The 21,077-nt window shown below is 50.5% G+C and overlaps 2 protein-coding genes across 2 annotated transcripts; both read right to left on the bottom strand.

Annotated features, from left to right (window-relative positions):
• Nucleotides 1-32: 32 nt before the first annotated feature.
• PBX4 (PBX homeobox 4) lies at nt 33-12,049 on the bottom strand. Its single transcript, XM_080361411.1, has 9 exons — nt 11,779-12,049; nt 8,331-8,404; nt 4,984-5,225; nt 4,464-4,654; nt 3,451-3,586; nt 3,090-3,243; nt 2,890-2,996; nt 2,426-2,512; nt 33-859 (listed from the first exon to the last, which is right to left on the bottom strand). The coding sequence occupies exons 1-9, from the start codon at nt 11,976-11,978 to the stop codon at nt 767-769; spliced, it is 1,284 nt and encodes a 427-aa protein (XP_080217537.1). The 5' UTR covers nt 11,979-12,049; the 3' UTR covers nt 33-766.
• Nucleotides 12,050-16,495: 4,446 nt separating this feature from the next.
• On the bottom strand, nt 16,496-20,718 carry LPAR2 (lysophosphatidic acid receptor 2; the record flags this gene model as incomplete). Its single annotated transcript, XM_080361383.1, has 2 exons — nt 19,980-20,718; nt 16,496-16,797 (listed from the first exon to the last, which is right to left on the bottom strand). The coding sequence occupies exons 1-2, from the start codon at nt 20,710-20,712 to the stop codon at nt 16,496-16,498; spliced, it is 1,035 nt and encodes a 344-aa protein (XP_080217509.1). The 5' UTR covers nt 20,713-20,718.
• Nucleotides 20,719-21,077: the final 359 nt, after the last annotated feature.

The raw sequence follows: 21,077 nt of genomic DNA, 5'->3' as shown, positions 1-21,077 counted from the left end.
GAAACAATCCCCATTAAAAAAGAGCGCAAAAAAAGGCTTTGGACGTTTATTATCTTTGATAAAATCTCAACGGAAAGGGGTGGACTCTGTGCTAACAGCGGCGGAGATGCGCAAAAGCTCGTTGTCTGTGGAGAAGTCCGGTGGTTTTGTTTCCTTTGTGGGGTTTTGTTTCCCTTGTGGGGTTTTGTTTGTTTCTTGTGGTGTTTTCCTGCTTGTTTCACTAAACATTAAATCAGAATGACACCGAATGACACAGGATGGACCGTCCTACCCAAGAGCCAAGTCCACGAGAGTTTTGGTAAAGCCACGTTGTGATTAATTAGCTCAGAATGGATTCTAGGTAAGAAAAGCTTATTTCCCTATACAAAATTACAATACAGAGAACGCGTACAATTACGATACAGGGGGTTGAACTGTTAGGAGCTATCGACTAGAACAGAAACTCCATCGTAAAAAAACCTCGTGGAAATTAAAAGAAATCAAGTAAAACTCGAGACAAACGCCAAGTTCTACAAGAGACGCTTCCCGATTCCCACCAGAAAATCCGGATCTAAACAAAATTCGGTTAGGAAAATGAAGCGAGTTCTTTCACGGGAATAAGTCAAAAGAACTGGGTTGAGAGGTAGAGAGGTATCGTTATAATCACAATCTTCTATTGGTTCCGGGCTTTGCTGAGGTAATTTGCTGTGTGTCAACTCATACAAACGACAGTAAAGGACAAATTACACTAATGACCTCTTTCCTCTCATCAACAGGTCCTAAAAGCTTAATTAGACGCGTCCGAATTAACGCTCCCGGGGTCTCCGGCGGGCGAGGTGATGGATGAAGGGGTGGGAGCGTCTTGCCAGCTGCCATTAGCCTGTGGGGGGAGAAATAGAGTCGTTAAACCTTTAAAAATCAACTTGAAGGCAGCAAAGTGGGGCTTTATACACTTAAAACTTCTATAAGGATATATACATATTGCTCTGCAAAGTACGGTCTGTAAATAGTGTGTAAAACCTCCTCCCTCCCTGTCCTGCTGGAACTGAGGGGGCGACAGCTGGACACACTATTCCAGATGTGACACAATATTCCAGATGTGGCCTCCCCAGGGCAGAGCAGAGGGGCAGAAGAACCTCTCTGACCTACTGAGCACCCCCTTCTAATCCCCGCCAGGTCCCATTGGCTTCCTGGCCACAAGGGCCCAGTGCTGGCTCAGCCCACAGCACCTGCTGTTCCCAGCTGGTCTCCCATCCAAGCACTGACCGGGCCCGACCCTGCTTAGCTTCCCAGATCAGACGAGATGGGGCGTTCTCAGGGTTCTACGGCTGTATATATTATATATATATGTGTATATATGTGTTCCCCAAGTATATCCTGATAGTATCTGAACTAAAGGGCAGAGCAGAGGGGCAGGAGAACCTCTCTGACCTACCGACCACCCCTTTCTAACCCCCCCCAGGTACCATTGGTCTCCCATCCAAGCACTGACCGGGCCCGACCCTGCTTAGCTTCCCAGATCAGATGAGATCAGGCGTTCTCAGGGTGCTATGGCTGTATATATTATATATATATATGTTCCCCAAGTATATCCTGATAGTATCTGAACTAAACCTTTTTCAAGGGCAGAGTATAGGGGCAGGAGAACCTCTCTGACCTACCGACCACCCCCTTCTAATCCCCCCCAGGTCCCATTGGCTTCCTGGCCACAAGGGCCCAGTGCTGGCTCATGGTCACCCTGCTGTCCCCAGGACCCCCAGCTCCCTTTCCCCTACGCTGCTCTCTAATATGTCATTTCCCAACCTATACTGGACCCTGGGGCTGTTCCTGCCCACATCAAGACTCTACACTTTCCCTTGTTAAATTTCAGCAGGTTATTCCCCACCCAACTCTCCAGCCTGTCCAGGTCTCTGATGGCAGCACAGCTCCCAGTGTCACCACTGCTCCAGCTTGGTGTCACCAGCAAACTGGGTGACAGTCACTCTATTCCCTCGTCTAAATCATTAATGAATATATTGAATAATATTGGCCCCAGTACTGCCCCCTGAGGCACCGCACTAGATACTGGTCTCCAACTGGCCTCCGCACCATTGACCACCACTCTCTGGCTTCTCTCCTTAAGCCAGTTTGCAACCCACCTCACTACTCTATTGTCCAGACCACCCCTCCTCAACTTAGCAACTAGGATGCTATGGGACACTGTGTCACTTTACTGAAATCAGGGTGACCACATCCACCGCTCTGCCATGGTGTTAATGCTATTCCTTTATGGCAAAAATTCACAGCAACGCTCCAACGTTCTGGTGGGCAAAGCGACGGTTTAAATCGAGTCTCTAGGAGGGAAATGCTGGGGGGTTAAACTACATCTCTTCCAGCTTTTTGCTATGGGGGCAGGAAATACAAAGTGGCCGTTTCGTCGCTAATTAAGTGATATCGTGGTTCTTACGTCGATGCGCTGCGTCGTGTACAAAGGGTTCCCCACGATGGCGTCGTATCTCCCCGCCTGGTGGATGACGTGGTGTAAGGAATCCAGCTGCAACAGGGACACAAATCGAGCTGAAGAAACGCAGCGATACGTTGTACATCATCTACAAGGCCAAAATGCCTTAAATCCCGCCAGATTTGTCGCGGAAAGCGCGTTTTTCTTGCTATTAACTCAGCTACACCCAGTTGCTTATAGAGCTTATCACTTAGAGCTTTATGGCGGATTTTACGCCGTTCAGATGGATTTAGAAATTCAGCATAAAGCTCAAAGTGTGGCCGTTAAGCAGAAATCCCACGCAAAGTTTTACTTGTATAAAAAAAATTGACTCTAAATGAGAAAACACCGCTGGATTTCTATACTTTTCTATGGCTAGAAGAGCGGTATGTTAATTTAGGTATTAACGATGTATTTTCCCCGTTACTGACCTGGGGCTGCACGTTGGTTCCCACCGGGGAGCTCTGATAGGAACCCAGCGACTGCAAGTTTAGAAACGAATCTCCTGAATTCGTCATCTTGAAAGAGCCGGAGGAGGCTGGAAAACCAACCCAAAACCCGCCTTTTAATGAGGAATAAAACCCCCCACAAACCCAAACTCACGAACCCACGAACGCTCATTGTCGCTCACCTGAATTTGGCGTCGGGGGAGAATTCGCCTGGTTGCCTTGAGCCGCGTTGGTCGCGTCCACGGCTGTTTTTGCCGCGTAAATATTGGCTTCTTCTTGGAACTTCCCCATGTTCTTTTTGTACCGGATCCTTTTATTCCCGAACCAGTTGGAAACCTGGCGACACCGCATCAAAGTGTTACATTTTAAACTTTATTTGAAGCAAAGGTGACGTTTTTAACTGCGCTTCAAACAACTAAACCCTTCCCAATAACCTAAATCGTACTTAAAGTAGCAAAAAATGAAGCCCGTTGACAACTATATGCGAAAAATTCATCGTTAAAGGATAAAAAGGTCCCTTAATTGCGGATAAGCCCCGGTTACCTGTGAGACGGTGATGCCGCCTTTCTTCGCGAGCTCTTCTTTGGCCTCTTCGCTGGGGTAAGGATTACTCAGATGCGAATAAAAATACTCGTTGAGCACTTCCGTGGCCTGTTTGCTGAAGTTACGTCGTTTCCGCCTATAAAAGACGAGTTGTTCCTGTTTAAATGGTATTAAACGCTGCGCTTTGGGCTTTTTTACCTCTAAAATACATTTGGTTATGAGGAGAAATTGAGTGGAATTAGAGACGTTGATGTCAATGAACATCAAGTGGTGGGTTCTTAGTGTTTCAACTCAATCGACACTGGGAGCGACTGACTTGAGATTTCTTACGTTTTGGGCTCTTTTTGCCTCTAAAATACATTTGGTTACAAGGAGAACACAAGAACTGAGCAGAATTAAAGGTGTTGATGTCAACACCCAAGCAAAATGGGTAGTAAATCCTTAGATGTCAACACCCAAGCAAAATGGGTAGTAAATCCTTAGTATTTAAACTCGATTGACACCGGGAGCGACCGATTCCTTAAGCTTTGGGCTTTTTACCATCACATACATTCGGTTTCAAGGAGAATTTGGGTGGAACTGGAGACGTTGATGGCAAAGAACATCAAGTGGTGGGTTCTTAGTGTTTAAACTCGATTGACACCATGAGCGTTAGACTTGAGATTCCTTAAGCTTTGGGCCTTTTACCATCAAACACATTTGGTTTCAAGGAGAATTTGGGTGGGATTAGAGCATCAAGTGGTGGGTTCTTAATGTTTAAACTCAATTAACATTGGGAGCGACAAACTTGAGATGTCTTACGTTTTGGGCTCTTTTTGCCTCTAAAATACATTTGGTTGCCAGGAGAACACAAGAACTAAGTGGAATTAAATACATTGATGTCAACACCCTCCTGAGCCAAACGGGTGGTGAATCCTCCCCATTTAAACTTGGGAGCGACACACTTGACGTTCAACGCGCTCAAGCAATTAAAGGAGCTCAGGCCTCACGGTCTGACGGTGTTTTGGCCATACCTGGCGTCGAGGAAGCGCGACCGCAGGATCATGACGGCCTCGCATGTGCTCTGCTTCAGCTGCATCTGGATGGTGCTGAACTTGCCGTGGATGATGTTCACCATGCGCTCGATCTCCTTGGGCGAGATGGGCCGCGTCCGGCTCTGCTCCCTCAGCAGGTTCATCACGTGCGTGGTGAACTCGCTGCAGGCCTGAAAATACACACGTTGGTCTCCACCAACCACAAAACACCCGCGAGTTTTTTCCCCCCAGCGAGTATATCGCAAAAAATACACTTTAAAGGAGCTTTCATGTTTATTTACTCTTTAAAAAGGCAACAACGATAAGCGAGACGTTTATTATCTTTCATGTCCAACCCCTCTGTCTTCACCTGCAACGCTGAGATACGTTTGCAACGGGACTCGCTATCACCTGAATTCATTCTCCCTCCTCTCCTGTTCTCAAAACCGACACCAAAAGGGGGGAAAAAAGGGTTATTTGTAATGGAGATGATAAAAACTCTTCCATGCAGAAAGATCACCTGTTCATATTTCTCTAGCTCAGAGTGGTAAATCTGTCGGATCTGTGACAGCTTGGCCCTGTAGTCAGAGTGCTCAATGCTATTGTCATTTGGACAGCCACCTGATGCTGCTGCTACGGCCACCGATCCTCCTCTTCCTCTTTTCTCGGGCCCGGAGACGCCCTCGGCCAGCAACATGTTATCAAGTCTCATTAGCTGAGCGTCGGGGGGATCTTCTTCCTGAATACCGCGAATACTTAACACTGGATCAACACAAAAAAGGAAGCAAAAGGTTATTTCTGAATTGGGAAAGAGCATCCGAGCGGTGGCTTCGGATTCCAGCCAAGCCTTTCGACGCCTTTTGGGAACTTATAGAACATCCCGAGCTGGACGGGACCCACATGGACCATTGAAACGCACACGAAATATTGAGTCCACGCCAAAAACACCGAGAGCGTTTTGCCTCTTGATGGCGATTCGAGCTGCGCGAATAGTTTGTTCTCCACCTTGTGAAGCTACAAAACGCGAACAGCCTTTTCCCCAGCCATAACGGGTTAGGAAGATGTTGTGTTCCCCACACAAAGGGCCTCTTGTTACGCAAAGATTTGAGTGTGAAAGCAAGCGAACAATGTACAGAGATATTTTGTAGGCTCAATAGAAACAACAGCACAATTCTGGAGTAAAAAGGGGGTTTTGGAGTGGCTGCGGAACATCCACATCTTATCCAGAGCATCCCCAGGGCTTTTGCGAGCAGAAAAGGTAGGAAAAGGGCAGGAAAAGAGCAGGAAAAGAGCAGGAAACATATTAAGGATAAGAGGGTCATTAGGGGCAGCCAACATGGCTTCACCAAGGCCATGGTAGAGTCTTGAATCTCAGCAGGAACAAGCCCAGGTTCCAGTATAAGTTGGGGAATGAGCGGTTAGAGAGCAGCGTAGGGGAAAGGGACCTGGGGGTCCTGGAGACAGCAGGGTGACCATGAGCCAGCACTGGGCCCTTGTGGCCAGGAAGCCAATGGGACCTGGGGGGGGGCTTAGAAAGGGGTGGTCAGTAGGTCAGAGAGGTCCTCCTGCCCCTCTGCTCTGCCCTTTAGTTCAGATACTATCAGGATATAATTGGGGAACATATATATATCCATATATATAATATATACAGCCATAGCACCCTGAGAACGCCCCATCTCGTCTGATCTGGGAAGCTAAGCAGGGTCGGGCCCGGTCAGTGCTTGGATGGGAGACCAGCTGGGAACAGCGGGTGCTGTGGGCTGAGCCAGCACTGGGCCCTTGTGGCCAGGAAGCCAATGGGACCTGGGGGGGATTAGAAGGGGGGTGGTCGGTAGGTCAGAGAGGTTCTCCTGCCCCTCTGCTCTGCCCTGGGGAGGCCACATCTGGAATAGTGTGTCACATCTGGAATAGTGTGTCCAGTTGTGGCCCCTCAGTTCCAGGACAGGGACACGTTCCTGTGTCACCTCAGCTGGGTGTTCCTGCTCCGGGGGGTTGCACTGGATGAGCTTTGAGGTCCCTTCAACCCCTGATATCCCATGATTCTGGGATTCTGTGGTTATTGAAAATCACTGGTTGTTTTTGTCCAGCAATTTGTTCCTCAGGCTCTTTGCTCAAACTCACACTAAATTCAGCAGAAACCGCTATTTTGGCGTCACCTTCTCATCCGAACGTTGTTGCGCTAAACACCTTTTAATGCACATTACGATGCATATCAGGGCGCGTCGAGCTCCCAGCTGCAGCTTCATTTTCTGTCACTTGTCTAACGACGGTAATTAGCCATTAGTTATCATCAATTACACATAAGCTCGGCTCAAGTTGCTGCTGAGGAGCATGCGTGAAGCTCCTTCCAGGGAAGACTCTGGTTCTAATAAGCCAACCACGTATCATAAACTGCATTTCCAACCTTGAGATTCACACTTTTACTCCATAAACTCTCCCAAAGGTGAAGGGAACTACGAACTAATGGGTGCAAGAGGTTTGGTCTGTTTGTCTTGCTTCGTTGGGTTGATTTTCAGCTTTTGGTGTAACCGTGGCTTTATATATTACCCAGAAATCAAACCCAACGTCTCCTTCAATGGCACCTTTTGCTTTACCGTTAGTTTTACTCCTAGTATCTCCATAATACCAGGATAGAGTGTAAGTTACCACCACGTCACCTCCCGCACGTTCATCAACAACATCCAATAATTACACCCAGCCAAATGAAACCCGCGTCGTTTCTAATTAATCTCTCATTAAAACACATCGCAACCTATGGTGCCGAAGCCTCGCTCCGTATGCAAATGCAATCATCGCAATATATTTACATCTCATTAATTAAAGAGTTGCGGTTCTGCAATGAACTCCCTGGAACCGAAAGAAGCGATAAACACTTTGCTTTCCTTTCCAGATCTTCCTTCGTAGAGCAGAACAGCATGATAAACGCATTTATTTGGTATAGAATACACTGAGTTTGAGCAAACTCAGCGACAAAGTGTTTTAAGACAGAATTATGGTTGAATTGTATCCGAAATCGAGGTTTTGCTGGTCAGGTTACGCTTGTTGTATCGATGAAAAACACTCCAAATGCTTCTGTGAGCCCCAAAAACCCTACGGAGGTTTATTGGATTAGACGCCTCTTCCAATAGTTAAATATCGCCCAATATTTCATATTTATTGTTAAATATTGTGCGTATTTAAGACCTGAAAATCAGTATTAAATATGGCCCAATCTATTGTAATTCCTTTTTAATTAGAGGGAGAATTTGCCAGCACCTTTGAGTGGTTGCGACGGTGGACGGTTTATTTGGAGCTATTGTGAACGACACAAAGAGAGAAACAAGGGGTGGGGAGAAACACCTTTGAACCCCATTTCTGAGCTGGAAAAGAGGCCCAAAACCTCACACTACGGCCCGGCCGGGCTTTTGTTCACCCAGAGCCGCAACATCTGCTCCGTCATTTAAATAAGGGATAGACAGAGCAGCAGACGCCCCAAAACCAACCATGAGAGCGATCAAATAGATGTTCAGGAGGTTAAATGTTAATACAACCTCAAGTTAACAAACCAACCAACCCATAGTGATCTAGTTACGGATAACGCAAGTGGTTGTTCTCTAAACAAAGGTCAGAATTCTCTATGGTTTATAGAAATGAGATATATTAACCTATAGATGCTTCACATACAACAAAAACCATACCTGCAAACACTCCCCACACCTGCACGCAGCCGGCATTATAGAAACCATACCAAGCCATTTTCCAGCTTACGGAAAACTGTTAAGCCCCCAAAATTGGCCTTAAATTGGCGAAACTATGGGGGAAAATAGTCGCCAGGTTAAATGAGAGCAAGGCAGTGATTGAACGTGGGTTTTTGTGAGGCCAACACACCTGTTTTCTCCTTGATCTCGCAGAGCACGCTGAAGAGCGCCGGTTTCATTCTATGGCAGTTCAGGGCGTGTTTTCTGAAAGAAAATGAGAACAAATGAGCGAATGCCAAGAGGAAAAGACGCCGAGAACTGCGTCGCGCTCCAGAACCAGGTTAGTGCATCAGATGAGACCATCAGCAGCAAGTTTGCTGATGGCACCAAGTTGGGAGGGAGTGTGGAGCTGCTGGAAGGCAGGAGGGATCTGGATAGACTGGAGAATGGGCCGATGCCAATGGGATGAAGTTCGACAAGGCCAAGCGGCCACAACACCCCCCTGCAGCGCTCCGGGCTGGGCACAGAGTGGCCAAAAGGGACCTGGGGGGACTAATGGCCGGGAAGCTCAACGTGAGCCAACAATGTGGCCAAGAAGGCCAATGGTGGCCTGTCCTGGATCCAAAATGGCGTAGTTGGCAGGATAAGGGCAGTGATGCTCCCCCTGTGCTCTGCATTGGGGAGGCCACACCTGGAGTGTTGTGGGCAGTTCTGGGCCCCCCAGGTCAGGAAAGAGATTGAAGTGCTGGAGCGAGTCCAAAGAGCAACAAGACTGGGGAAGGATTGAACACAAGCCCCATGGGGAGAGGCTGAGGGAGCTGGGCTTGTTTAGGCTGGATAAGAGGCTTAGAGGTGAGCTCAGCACTCTCTAGAACCACCTGAAGGGAAGTTTGAGCCAGGGGGGGATTGGGCTCTTCTCCCAGGCATCAGCAATAGGACAAGGAGGCTTAAACTTAAATTTAGGCTGGAGATTAGGAAGCAATTCTGTGCAGAGAGAGTGGTCAGGCATTGGAATGGCTGCCCAGGGAGATGCTGGACTCACCGGCCCTGGAGGGTTTTAAGCTGAGATTGGACATGGCACTTAGTGCCATGATCTGGTAAACAGGCTGGAGTTGGACCAAAGGTTGGACTGGATGGTCTCTGAGGGCTTTTCCACCCCAGTCCATTCTGGGATTAAGAAAGAAACGCCTGAATTCAGGTTGTATATTTGATATATATGACCGTACTCGACCAGAGAATCACGTGGGCCTTAGAATTCTCATTCTGTGTCGCTTATAGGAGCTGCCGGCGCCATTCTACCAAAAAGGGTGTTTTTAGAGTGTTTTTAGAGCATATCAATCCTGACCAGCAGGAAGACGAGGGAACACAGGTCTGGTTTACACCATGAATGGTTGAGATAGTGTTTAACACTTTTAATATGCCCCTATGTGCTCATTTTGCCTTTTTGAAGCTTCTCCTCCCGCTTCTCCCCAGGAAACGCCAACATGTGCCACATCATTCACGCCAAATCCATCCTGATGGATAATTAAGGCAGATAATTACATCTCGGGGTTGAAAACACACGTGAAGTGTGGTCAGAAGGTGGAAAACCAGGAGGCGAGGGTTTTCACCCAATTATCGCCCGTTTTCAAGGGCAGTAAAGTACCCGTTGTGGATACAAGTCTCTAACTACAACACAGCCCCCGTGGAAAGTCTCTTTTCCCTGTTGCGACCCTTTTTGTCACTCAGAAATAACATTTCAATCGCCTTCATCGCTAATTTTCAATGTGTTTCTTATATAAATATGAATCAGGCTTGAATTGGACGGCGCAACGCTGAGAACGCGCCTTTGTCACCAAAACCGCGCGACCTGAACCCCATCGGCCACCCAGGGAAGGATGGAACCTGCTCAGCTCCGGAGCCGCCGGGTGACACCGAGCCCGAGACAAACAGGCTGAGAACAAAGGCAGCTGAGCCGGGGCCGGTGCAGCCCTATTGTCCTTGTTTGCCAAGGGAAAAACGGGGGGAGAGAGCAGGAATTCCGCGCTGCACCCCGCTCCAAAAAGCACAATTTAGGGACAGAGACATCCGCGGAGATAATTGCTTAATTAACACACTCCTGCGAAGAGGACGAAGGGGATAACGTAGCGGCGTTCGACTCGTTCTGGCGGATTAATTCCCTTTCGGTGACGCTCGTCAGCCAAGTTTGCAAGTTGGGTTTAAATATTCCCGTTGGCTGCGCCGAGCGGAGCCGCCGAGGTTCGATAGGCGTTAAAATAACGCGCGTGAAAAGCGCATCGTGTGCGGTTTTAATACAAAGGAATCAAAGGAATCCTCGTTAATGCAGCGGGGAGAAGCCCCAGGTCCCCCCTAATCCCCCATGCGATGGGTTTAACCAGGCTCGGCTTTACTTAAGGAGAACTAAGTAAACCCAACAAACTCAAAGCTCAACTCTTCCTTGAGAAACTGGAGTTCCTGGCAAATTTCTTCTGCTCAAAATCACCTTAAATATGAGGCTGGGAGAGAAAACTGTGGCTCTTACGCAACACACGGGCAAATCCACACCTATGGAATCCATACAGGAGCTGTGGGTGGTTATTTCTGAGACACAAAAGCTACAAGTTTTGGGTCCTGCAAGCGCCACTCACGTATTTTGGACAAGTTACATGGAAGAGTTGACTTGAAACCCAAATTAGGACGTTTTTAGAACATGTGGTTTTTCCTTAGGAAAACTTGACCATCAGGAACCTGCGACCTGTCCTTGGGGACACAGAAGCAACAGGCGGACCCAAAACCAGCTAAACTTTGGGTGGATTCAACACAAATCCAGCCCTGGACGGGTCTTTTCGACACAGGTGGGGAAATGAGGGAAAAGCTGGAGCAGCAGCACGGCGGAGAACACACCAGAACATGCTGAATTTGGTTGATTCTGGGCTGGTTTTGCCATGGAATTATTGACATCGCAATGAAGTCAACGAGAAGGGGAAAAAAACAACCTTAATTGGTTTTGCTTTAAATGTTGTTATAGAGACTTGGTGATGGGGGTGACAACCCCCCCGAGCTCCTCTCGCTTTCCCTCCCCAACAAACTTCACCCTTAGGGGTGAAAAATGGGAATGATAAATGGAACAACCGCGGCGCCACCGGGACAACCGCGGCGCCACCGGGACAACCCGTCACCACCGGGACAACCGCGGCTCCACCGGGACAACCGCGGCTTCACCGGGACAACCACGTCGCCACCGGAACAACCGCGTCACCACCGGGACAACCCGTCACCACCGGGACGACCGTGGCACCACCGGGACGACCCGTCACCACCGGGACAACCCCGTCGCCACCGGGACAACCCCGTCGCCACCAGGCTGATGGTTGCGCTACCGGTATTTACATCACCCGTGCGTTTGATAACGCGGTGAAAAGCTAAAAAAAGAGTCGGAAAATTGGTACCGAGGAGCCCGAGCATCCCCTCGGGTGTTCGGGGAGGAGCGATCGCTCCCAATGGGAACGGGAACCGGGAACCCAGCGGGGAATTCGGGGGGGATGTCCTCGCTAAACCGCCCCCCCCCCGCAGCGCCGGTACCGGGGATCTCCCCCCACCCTCCCCACCCCCCCGCACACCCGCTGAGTCACGGCGCGGGAAGGCGCCGGTGCCGGTACCTGGCCTGGGCTTCGTCCAGGCTCTGGTCGGTGATGGCCATGATCTGCTGCAGGACGTCGCCCGTATCGTGATGCGCGGGCGGCGGCGGCCCCGCTGCGGCCGGATCCCCGGCGGCGGGCGGAGGGGGTGGCGGGATCCCAGCCGCTACGGTCACCCCGGCCCCGTGCGCCGCCGCCAGCAGCCGCGCCGGGTCCTCCATGGCGGGGACGGGGCGGGAACGGCGGGACCGGGAACGGGCAGCGGCTCCGCACAACAGGGCCCAGCGCCCGCGGCCCCGCCCCCCGACGTGCCACGCCCCCCCGCAGGCCACGCCCACGCACGCTGTGGGCGGGGCCGATCCGCAGCGGCTGCGCACAGCGGGGCACCGCCCCCGACGTGCTGCACCCCCCCCCGCAGGCCACGCCCTTGAACGCTGAGGGGGGCGGAGCCGTCGGAAGCGCCGCGCTGGGTCCTAACGCCGCCCGCTCTTTTCGCGGTTCACACAGGGTGTAGTGGGTTGGAAGGGACCTTATAGAATTATAGAATCATAGAATTATAGAATCACAGAATGTCAGGGATTGGAAGGGACCGCACTTATAGAATCAGAGAATTATAGAATCATAGAATGTCAGGGATTGGAAGGGACCTCAAAGCTCATCCAGTGCAACCCCCCGGAGCAGGAACACCCAGCTGAGGTGACACAGGAACGTGTCCCTGTCCTTGAACTGAGGGGCCACAACTGGGGCCACAACAAGTCTCTTCCCATATTCAAGCAGAACCTCCCGTGTTCCAGTTCGCACCCATTGCCCCTTGTCCTATTGTCACCGATGGCTCCATCCTCCTGACACTCCCCCTTTCCATATTGATCACCATGAATGTCACCCCTCAGTCTCCTCTTCTCCAGCTCCAGAGCCCCAGCTCTTTATCCCTTTCCTCACACGAGAGATGCTCCACTCCCTCCAGCATCTTCATTGCCCTGCGCTGGACTCTCAACAGTTCCCTGTCCTTGAGCTGAGGGGCCACAGCTGGACACACTATTCCAGATGTGACACACTATTCCAGATGTGGCCTCCCCAGGGCAGAGCAGAGGGGCAGGAGAACCTCTCTGACCTACTGAGCACCCCTTTCTAATCTCCCCCAGGTCCCATTGGCTTCCTGGCCACAAGGGCCCAGTGCTGGCTCAGCCCACAGCACCCGCTATTCCCAGCTGGTCTCCCATCCAAGCACTGACCGGGCCCGACCCTGCTTAGCTTCCCAGATCAGACGGTATGGGGCATTCTCAGCGTGCTATGGCTGTATATGTTATATATATGTGTATATATGTATTCCCCAAGTATATCCTGATAGTATCTGAACTAAAGGGCAGAGCAGAGGGGCAGGAGAACCTCTCTGACCTACTGACCACCCCTTTCTAATCCCCCCCAGGTCCCATTGCCTTCTTGGCCTGTTGTTGCCCATAGGCACAACTGCAGCTTGAGGGATTCCAGCACATTACTTATTAGTGGAAAAGCTCCGTAGCATCCAGCATTTACTTATCCCAACATACACCCCAGATTTAGCCCCGGCACAGTCACCCTCACTTGTGACACTGTGCACATATAATCTTTTCTCAGGCTTTATTTTAAGCAGGATCTCACATAAAATGCCGGGGCCAAATCCACTTGTGAGTACCACCCTTTGAGACCCCAAAGAAAGCAAAACCCAGCTCCACACATTCGCATTGTCAGGTTTTCACCCATTTTCCCCTGTCACAGGGCACAATGTTTATGACCCTGTGGCTCTGAGAACGCTGACAAATGAAATACGGAGCAGACGCTGCTGAAAAACACACTGTATCTGCTAAAATGATTAATAAACCATCTCTCTGCATTCACAGCCTGACTATAAGGGGAAAGGGAGCCGGATTAAAAGATGACAAGAAATTAAATTGTCTTGCGCAAGTTCTTGCTGATGCAGCCAAGGGAGCGGGCAGAGCTGTCTCCAGCTCGCTGATAAATCGCCCCGTGCGCGTCGATTGGAAATGGACTGGGATGTAATTAGCAAGTGAATTCCCTCCTGTCAGCACAAAATAAGGGGGTGGAGGTAGAAGAGTCCAATTTAAAACTAAAGCCAGGACTTGAGATGCCAACTGAGTTCTAAACAGCCCGCAGAGCATGAATTGCCAGGGAGATTCGCCCCCGCTGTAGTCTCTGCCTTATCTCTGGGCATTTCCACAGCGAGAGCTCAAAGAAATGTGTGTGTTGGGATTAAATTAAGCACTAGAGCTGCGATCTCGCCGTCAAGAAACCAGAACGCTCCTCTGGGTATGTAAATTATACGTATATATGTGAAGACACCCACCCGCCTATGTCTACGTGCTGTTCCTGTCCTTACAGCTCTGACTGTCTCTTGCTGTTGTGTCCTGGAAGTTGGAGTTTCGTGGATCAATCAGAGGATTCGCTCAGCCCCAAAACTCCAAAGCTGAGGCAGAGACTGGAAAAGGAACGAAAAGCCTGGCCTAAAGCTTGGCCTACATTTTCTCCCGGCAGAGGAAGGAAAAGCCTGGCCTAAAGCTTGGCTTACATTTTCTCCCGGCAGAGGAAGGAAAAGCCAGGCCTAAAGCTTGGCCTACATTGCCTCCCGGCAGAGGAAGGAAAAGCCAGACCTAAAGATGGGCCTACATTGACTCCCAGCAGAGAAAGGAAAAGCCTGGCCTAAAGCTTGGCCTACATTGTCTCCCAGTGGAGGAAGGAAAAGCCAGGCCTAAAGCTTGGCCTACATTGCCTCCCGGCAGAGGAAGGAAAAGCCAGACCTAAAGCTTGGCCTACATTTTCTCCCAGCAGAGGAAGGAAAAGCCAGCCCTAAAGCTTGGCCTACGTTGTCTCCAAGTGGAGGAAGGAAAAGCCAGGCCTAAAGCTTGGCCTACATTGCCTCCCGGTGGACACTCATCCCCTCCTGCCATCAAGGGGACTCAAGAGCCACTTCCAACGAGAATCGTGCACTCACCATTTCATTTCCAAAGGATTTTGTGGAGGTTTTCGTGGGCTCCGGAGCGCAGCACCATTTATACTTACTGAAGCATCTCCTGGACTCCCCGTGACCTGCCCGGGTTTCCAAACACCGGTGGGTTCCCCTTTGATTTGGGCCGTGAGCTGAGGCGCCCACTCTAGCTCAACCAAGCGGGTCCAGCACCACTCACCATGCCAGAGACATCGAGATCCAGCCCATCCCTCCAGTACCATCTTTCCAGGCGTTCGCTATCACAATCTTCCTCCAGCTCCTGCTGATTCCCCTCCCGCTCCCTCTACATCCCGCACCGCATCCCAAACCCAATATTTTCCAGGGAAAATAGCTAGAATTCTTTGGCAACGAAAATAAAAGTGTCTTCTCTTAACCCCACCACCTTCTACGCTTTAATGGTTTGAAACTCCCCCAAAATAGCCAAGTATTTGCAAGCAACCCAAGACCGATGTCAACATCGTGACACAACGGATGCTCCTTTCCCCAGGGCTTGAGACGTGGAAAACCACCAAATCTTTCCTAAAACGCAGCACAACACATTTATTCCAAAAGTCTCTGGACCACCGAGGTGGGAACTGCATTCCAAGGCTGGTTTAGTCAAGCCAGGAGACTCGGCTTAACCTGACCGCGTTCTGCAAGACACACACCTGAGTAACGAAGCCTTTGGTTAATTGTCTCCTCTGCAAAGCCAGCAAGGTGGTGTCAGGACCGTCCGACAGAACGGGGTTGGTTTATTGTCAAATATCCTGGAGTTATTAATTTAGACAACACTTAAAACCTGCTAAGCTCGGCCTGCTTAGTCATCACAGAGTTCCTAACTTTGGATTTTGGGCTGACACGGACACATTCACACCATGAGAAGTTTAACACCGTGAAGGTGAAGTATTTATGGTTTCTCAGCTGTAAATTCACCCTCTGCCTGCCCAACCAAGAGCGTTCATCGCACATCAAATGGACTCGAAATAGATCCTACGTGCACCGATATTAATATTGCTAATTCCTCACGGTGCTTTGCTGAGAGAAAGACGCTCGGACAGTGGAGTATTAAGGTACAACCTTCACTTTAAAACCTCCAGTTGCCTTGGAATCCAACCTGAGCCCATCCCAGAGGGGTTGGGGTGAGTAGAAAGATGGTTTAACAGGAACACAACTTGCTCCACATGTACAAATAGGCGACGAACTTGAACACCGCGCGGTACCGCTTAGAACACAAACACCCGCAGGTAGTTCCAGCACCATTTTAGGCAAGAATTAGGTGCTCTAAAAGCCAAGAACGCTTGGAAATTCAACAAGAGACACTTGGGAAAGCCGGAATCTGCTGCTCAACCAACAGGAAGAGGCCGCAAGAAGGACATGAGCGCTGAAGGTGGCGGAACGTGACCCACGTCGGACTCTGAGCAAACACTGAGCAGCTCTGCTTAGGAAGCAACATAGGAACACGCTCCCACCGAACAACCATTTCCACCGGTATTAATACTGAAGTACCAAGAAACCACTTTGCTGGTTGAGAGACCACGCGAGATTCCTGTCGCGCCCCACGTACTCAACGCTGCTAAATTAAATCAACTCGGCGTTAGAAACAGCGGTCTTTAATATGAATACTACTCAGTGTGTTCGTCCTAAACAACACCCCGTCCTTAAAAGCATCTTGTCCTTTCCCGTTGACAAGTATCACTGGAAATATTTCTGCTCGAGCCTGTGCTTCAGGACCACGTCGCTCTTCCGCTCCACCAAGAGCTAAATGGAGGAATCCACAGTGAAGTGGCCGTTCTGCGAAAGTGTCCTGCGATCCGCGGTGTTCAGCTTCACCACCGTGGGGGTGTATTTGGAATTCCTGTAGCACACGAAGCAGAGGATCCTCCGGAAGGTGCTGCGCATCTCACTGTCCCTGTACGAGTAGACGATGGCGTTGATGAGCGAGTTGATCTCCGCCAGCAACAGGACGTATTTCTCCACGGCCAGGACGTTGCAGCTCTTGCAGCCCAGGCCGTCCAGGAGGAGCACGACTTGGCCTGGGGTCCAGCAGATGACAAAAGCACCTGCGGAGAGAAGAAACCCCATTAGAACGGTAAAAAAGAACCCCAAAATACCCCAAAACCAGGTTCCTGGCCACGCCACCATAAAGATGCTCAATACAATTGGTTTGCCTCAAAACTTAAACAGGGAGGGAGGCAAGGGGGAAATAGTTCCGCTCTGTATTTTTGCTTTGGAGGAAGATCAAGGATTCAACAAGCAAATACTAAGAATTGAGACACTGAATCCTTACCCCCCACTCTATTCATTCAGAAAACTTCCAAGTAGTACTTTTCTCTCCCTGCCCCTCTGTTGCATTTACACATAAAGTGATTTATTTCCTATTTATGTGCAACTCCCTCCAAATAGGGGAACAAGCCAGGAAAGAAGAGTCAGCGTGATGCATCTTGAATAAAACAGTCTGAGTTAACAACCGGAGTTTAGAACAACACCGCGACAGAGCCAAACAGACTCCAGCACCAACTCCGTCGGGTTTGTATTATGTTCTTGCCACCACCTGCAAAGCTCTTGGGCAAAAGGATAATTGCTGCTTTGCATGACGGAGGAGGCGCCCGCGGCTTTGAAGCCCTTTTTGATGGCTGTGATTTTCAGGCTGACGTAAAGGCAGCGCTCGCCCGTGGCTGCAGCTCGGGTTGCAGGAGCTGCGGCGCCTTCTGGGAAAGGGCGGGAGAAAGCGACACCAAAAACGACGCCACCCTTTACCGAAAACCAGCTGGCGGGGGAGAACGACGGCCGGACGAGCCGCGGCACAGCCCGCGGGCTCCATTGGAAGCTGTTGCTGAGCGAAATGCTGTGACACAAAGGAACACGTCGAGGGATGTTCTGGGTTCCTGGGAGTGTTCCCCGCAGAGTTCAGGCCATGACTTCTTGATATAAAGCCAATTTCACGCCCAGGGCAGCGCAGCTTTCCCTGCACTTAACGACTTAACCCCTTTAATTTAACAAATACATGGAATTAACCCCTGGTTGACTTGCAGGAAGGTCCAATAGTTCTATCTCAAGGGAGCCTGCAGGGAAGGGACCTCTGTGTGTAGCGATGCGACTCTTTAAGGCAGGTTTTAGCATCCACAAGGAAAGCCACATTATTTTAAGACTGGCTCCCAGCAGCACAAATTAAAACCAGAGGAATATTAAAGATGAGAAGGGGGGAAAAATGAGGTACCTGAAAAGTTTTGGGGCTTTGCCTCCAAATCCAGCTGATTTCCTCACTCCTTAACGCAAGGTGTTCAGAATGAAGCCCAAACTCAATCTACCCGGCGTGGCCACTAACAGTTTCATCACCATCACGCTCAACTGGTCTGTGGGAAAACTCGCTACTGGTTTCCAGGTGTACCTTGGACTCATTACCGGTTTCCAGGTCTGGTTATAGACCCGTTCCCAACGCCCAGGACCTGCAGGATTATCGGCCTTGGCTCGCGCCGACTGTTCCTACCGCACCCTCGGCTTCCTCGAGCGGCTACACCCTCTGATGCATCAGGCGCAAACATTCCTCTGCGCACAGTCCAAGTTTGCAGGGGAGCAAGGGTGGGGAAGGAATTACAGCAGGGAGGGAGAAAACCCTCCACAGCCTCCAAACCAACTCCAAACCGAAAGGGATTTTGCCCAAATTGAGCGATTCCTCCTGTTCAAGGGACCTGGATGGAACTGGTGCCACTTTGACACCATCCCATGGAGGCAGAGAAACACTCTTGGGTTACAAGACACAGGAAAGGATCCCCCAAAACAAGGTGATGCACCAAATGTCATGAAGCCCCATAGGACTCATGAGTCCTGCTGACACCACCGGGTGACCCCCCGATGTTATTCGGGGAGGAAAAGCGCAATAAAGCCTTTTTCTCTACTGTGGATTGTGCAAAACTACATGATGTAAATAACTCCTCCTGAGCTGCATCTGATGGGCTCCAAAGCGGTAACGCAAACTCAACCACACGCATGAGATGGAGAGATTGGGGAAGGAGACACCCCAGCAAAGGCAGGAACGGGCAGAAAACTCCAGTTTCGCCGCTCACAAGTTGCGACAGGAGCCGGCGTGCGCCCCCGAGCAGGGAGTTCACCGCAGCCTTTGTTTGCGGCTCCGAGCTTTCCCTGACGGAGCAAATTCTGCGCTTATCAGGAAGGATTTGCAAGCAAGGGGGTTGTGGCGTTCGGAGTCGGAGCAGAGTCGAGACGGGTTGCGGAAGGTTTGGTTCACTTCGTTAGACCCTTAAAGCATCGTGAAAAAGCAGATTAAAGGAATCACAGCTGCTGAAAGGACGTACCCAAATAAAGCTCAATATGCTGGAGAGGCAGCGCCTGAGCCGCCTCGGGGAGCGAGCTGAATGTGGACAGACAGACGGCCATGGTTAGTGCTCTGCGGGGTTTCTGTGCTCAATGAGAGCAGGTCAAACAGAGTTTCCAGGTATATTTACCCCAGCAAACCAAGACCTGGCTCAAAAATAAGTAAATCTGATGGTTCAGTGCTTTGTTCCGGCAAACAGGAGGGAATTTGGACACAACCCCCTCTATTTCTCTGTTACCTCCTTATATCTGCCCCAAGCCCCTCTCCATCCTTTAATAAAGGATGCACCAAGTGCTGCTGCTTCTCCAGGGATGGGGCGTCCACCACCTCTCCGGGCAACCTGGGCCGGTGTTAATATTGAGATTCACCTCCCCAGCCCCACACAACCCAGGATGGGGGATCAAACATCGTTTGGATCGACTATGGCACAAGGACTTATGTAGGATCCCATCTTGGGTTGTGTGGGGTTGGTGATGGGATCAAAGCATCATTTGGATTGACTATGGCAAGAGGACTTATGTAAGATCCCCTGTCTCAGGTTGGTGATGGGATCAAAACATCGTTTGGATCAACTACAGCACAAGGACTTATGTAGGATCCCCTGTCTTGGTTTGTGTGGGGTTGGTGATGGGATCAAAGCATCGTTTGGATTGACTACAGCACAAAGACTTATGTAGGATCCCCTGTCTCAGGTTGGTGATGGGATCAAAGCATCATCTGGATCAACTACGGCACAAGGACTTGCGTAGGATCCCCTGTCTTGGTTTATGTAGGGTTGGTGATGGGATCAAAGCATCGTTTGGATCGACTACGGCAAGAGAACTTATGTAGGATCCCCTGTCTTGGGTTGTGTGGGATGGGTGATGGGATCAAAGCATCGTTTGGACCAACTACGGCACAAGGACTTACTTAGGATGATAGTGACCGTCTTGACAAGGCTGATCATGGTCTCCTTGTAGCGGGGGTGGAAGCTGGTGTGCTTGGACATGCGCGTCATCTTCCTCTTGACGTAGATGAAGATGTGCGTGTACACGACCACCATGATGAGGAAGATGACGAGGTTGGAGATGGCCCAGAAGGTCAGGTAGCTCCTGCTGTAGAGCGGGGCCATGCTGGAGCACTTGTCCAGGGCGCAGAGGCAGTGCCACCCGTAGGAGGGGATGAGCCCCAGCAGCAGAGCCGTGACCCAGATGCAGAAGATGAGGATCATCACGCGCTGGTTGGACATCTTGCTGTGCAACTGCATGGTGAACACAGTCTGGTGCCTCTCGACGGCGATGGCCAACAGGTTCACCACGGAGGCCGTCAGGCTGGTGTCCAGCAGGCTCTGCCGGATGAACCAGGTCTTGAGGGAGAGCTCCGCGGTCCGGGGCCCCGTGTGGAACATGAGGAACATGTAGGCGATGCCGGCGAAGAGATCGGCGGCCGCCAGGTTCCCCAGCAGGTAGTAGATGGGGTAGTGGAAGCGCCGGTTGATGATGATGGCGGTGATGACCAGCAGGTTGGTGAGGAGCACGATGACGCTCACCGTCAGGCCCAGGGCCACCACCAGCACGTCTTTGGTCCTCCAGTACGTTGTCAGCTCTTTGCGGCTGTTGTTGTAGAAGAAGCCCACGGTCTCATTGTAGAAACAGTGCTTCATCGCTGCTGTCCTGGAGGGGGACGAGAGCATCGTTAGCTGCTTGTGCACACACACATGAGCTGGGGAGACACTGAGCGCCACAATAACACCTTTGACACAGATGGAGGAGCTTCAAACACACACAAACAATCGCACAAGCAACAGGAAACCACTTCTGTGCTCCAGACAAGAGCTACACGTCTCGCACCCCGTGTCCTCAAAAGCGCATTGAGGATGCGGCAAATCCTTGAACGTTCATGGGAGGAGATAAGCTTTGCCAGATCTGATAAGAGATTCTCCCCGTCCGGCCCACGCGGCTTCGCGGGGATGACAGACAAAACTATTCTTGTCATCCCAGATGTCCCACATCACAACAGTAAAAACAA

The sequence above is a fragment of the Nesoenas mayeri genome (assembly GCF_963082525.1).
Source record: "Nesoenas mayeri genome assembly, chromosome: 31".
Lineage (NCBI taxonomy): Eukaryota > Metazoa > Chordata > Aves > Columbiformes > Columbidae > Nesoenas > Nesoenas mayeri.
The sequence above is the reverse complement of the archived record's forward strand: the minus strand, read 5'-3'. Positions and strand labels throughout refer to the sequence as shown.

Bases quoted from the DNA above. Each gene is read 5' to 3' on its own strand.
- PBX4 (XM_080361411.1), bottom strand. From the start codon at position 11,978: ATGGAGGACCCGGCGCGGCTGCTGGCGGCGGCGCACGGGGCCGGGGTG. The intron at 3,244-3,450 runs GTAACCGGGGCT...CGGTGTCGCCAG, and splicing joins GCGGCATCACCGTCTCACAG to GTTTCCAACTGGTTCGGGAA. The intron at 2,513-2,889 runs GTCAGTAACGGG...TCCCTGTTGCAG, and splicing joins GAACCAACGTGCAGCCCCAG to CTGGATTCCTTACACCACGT.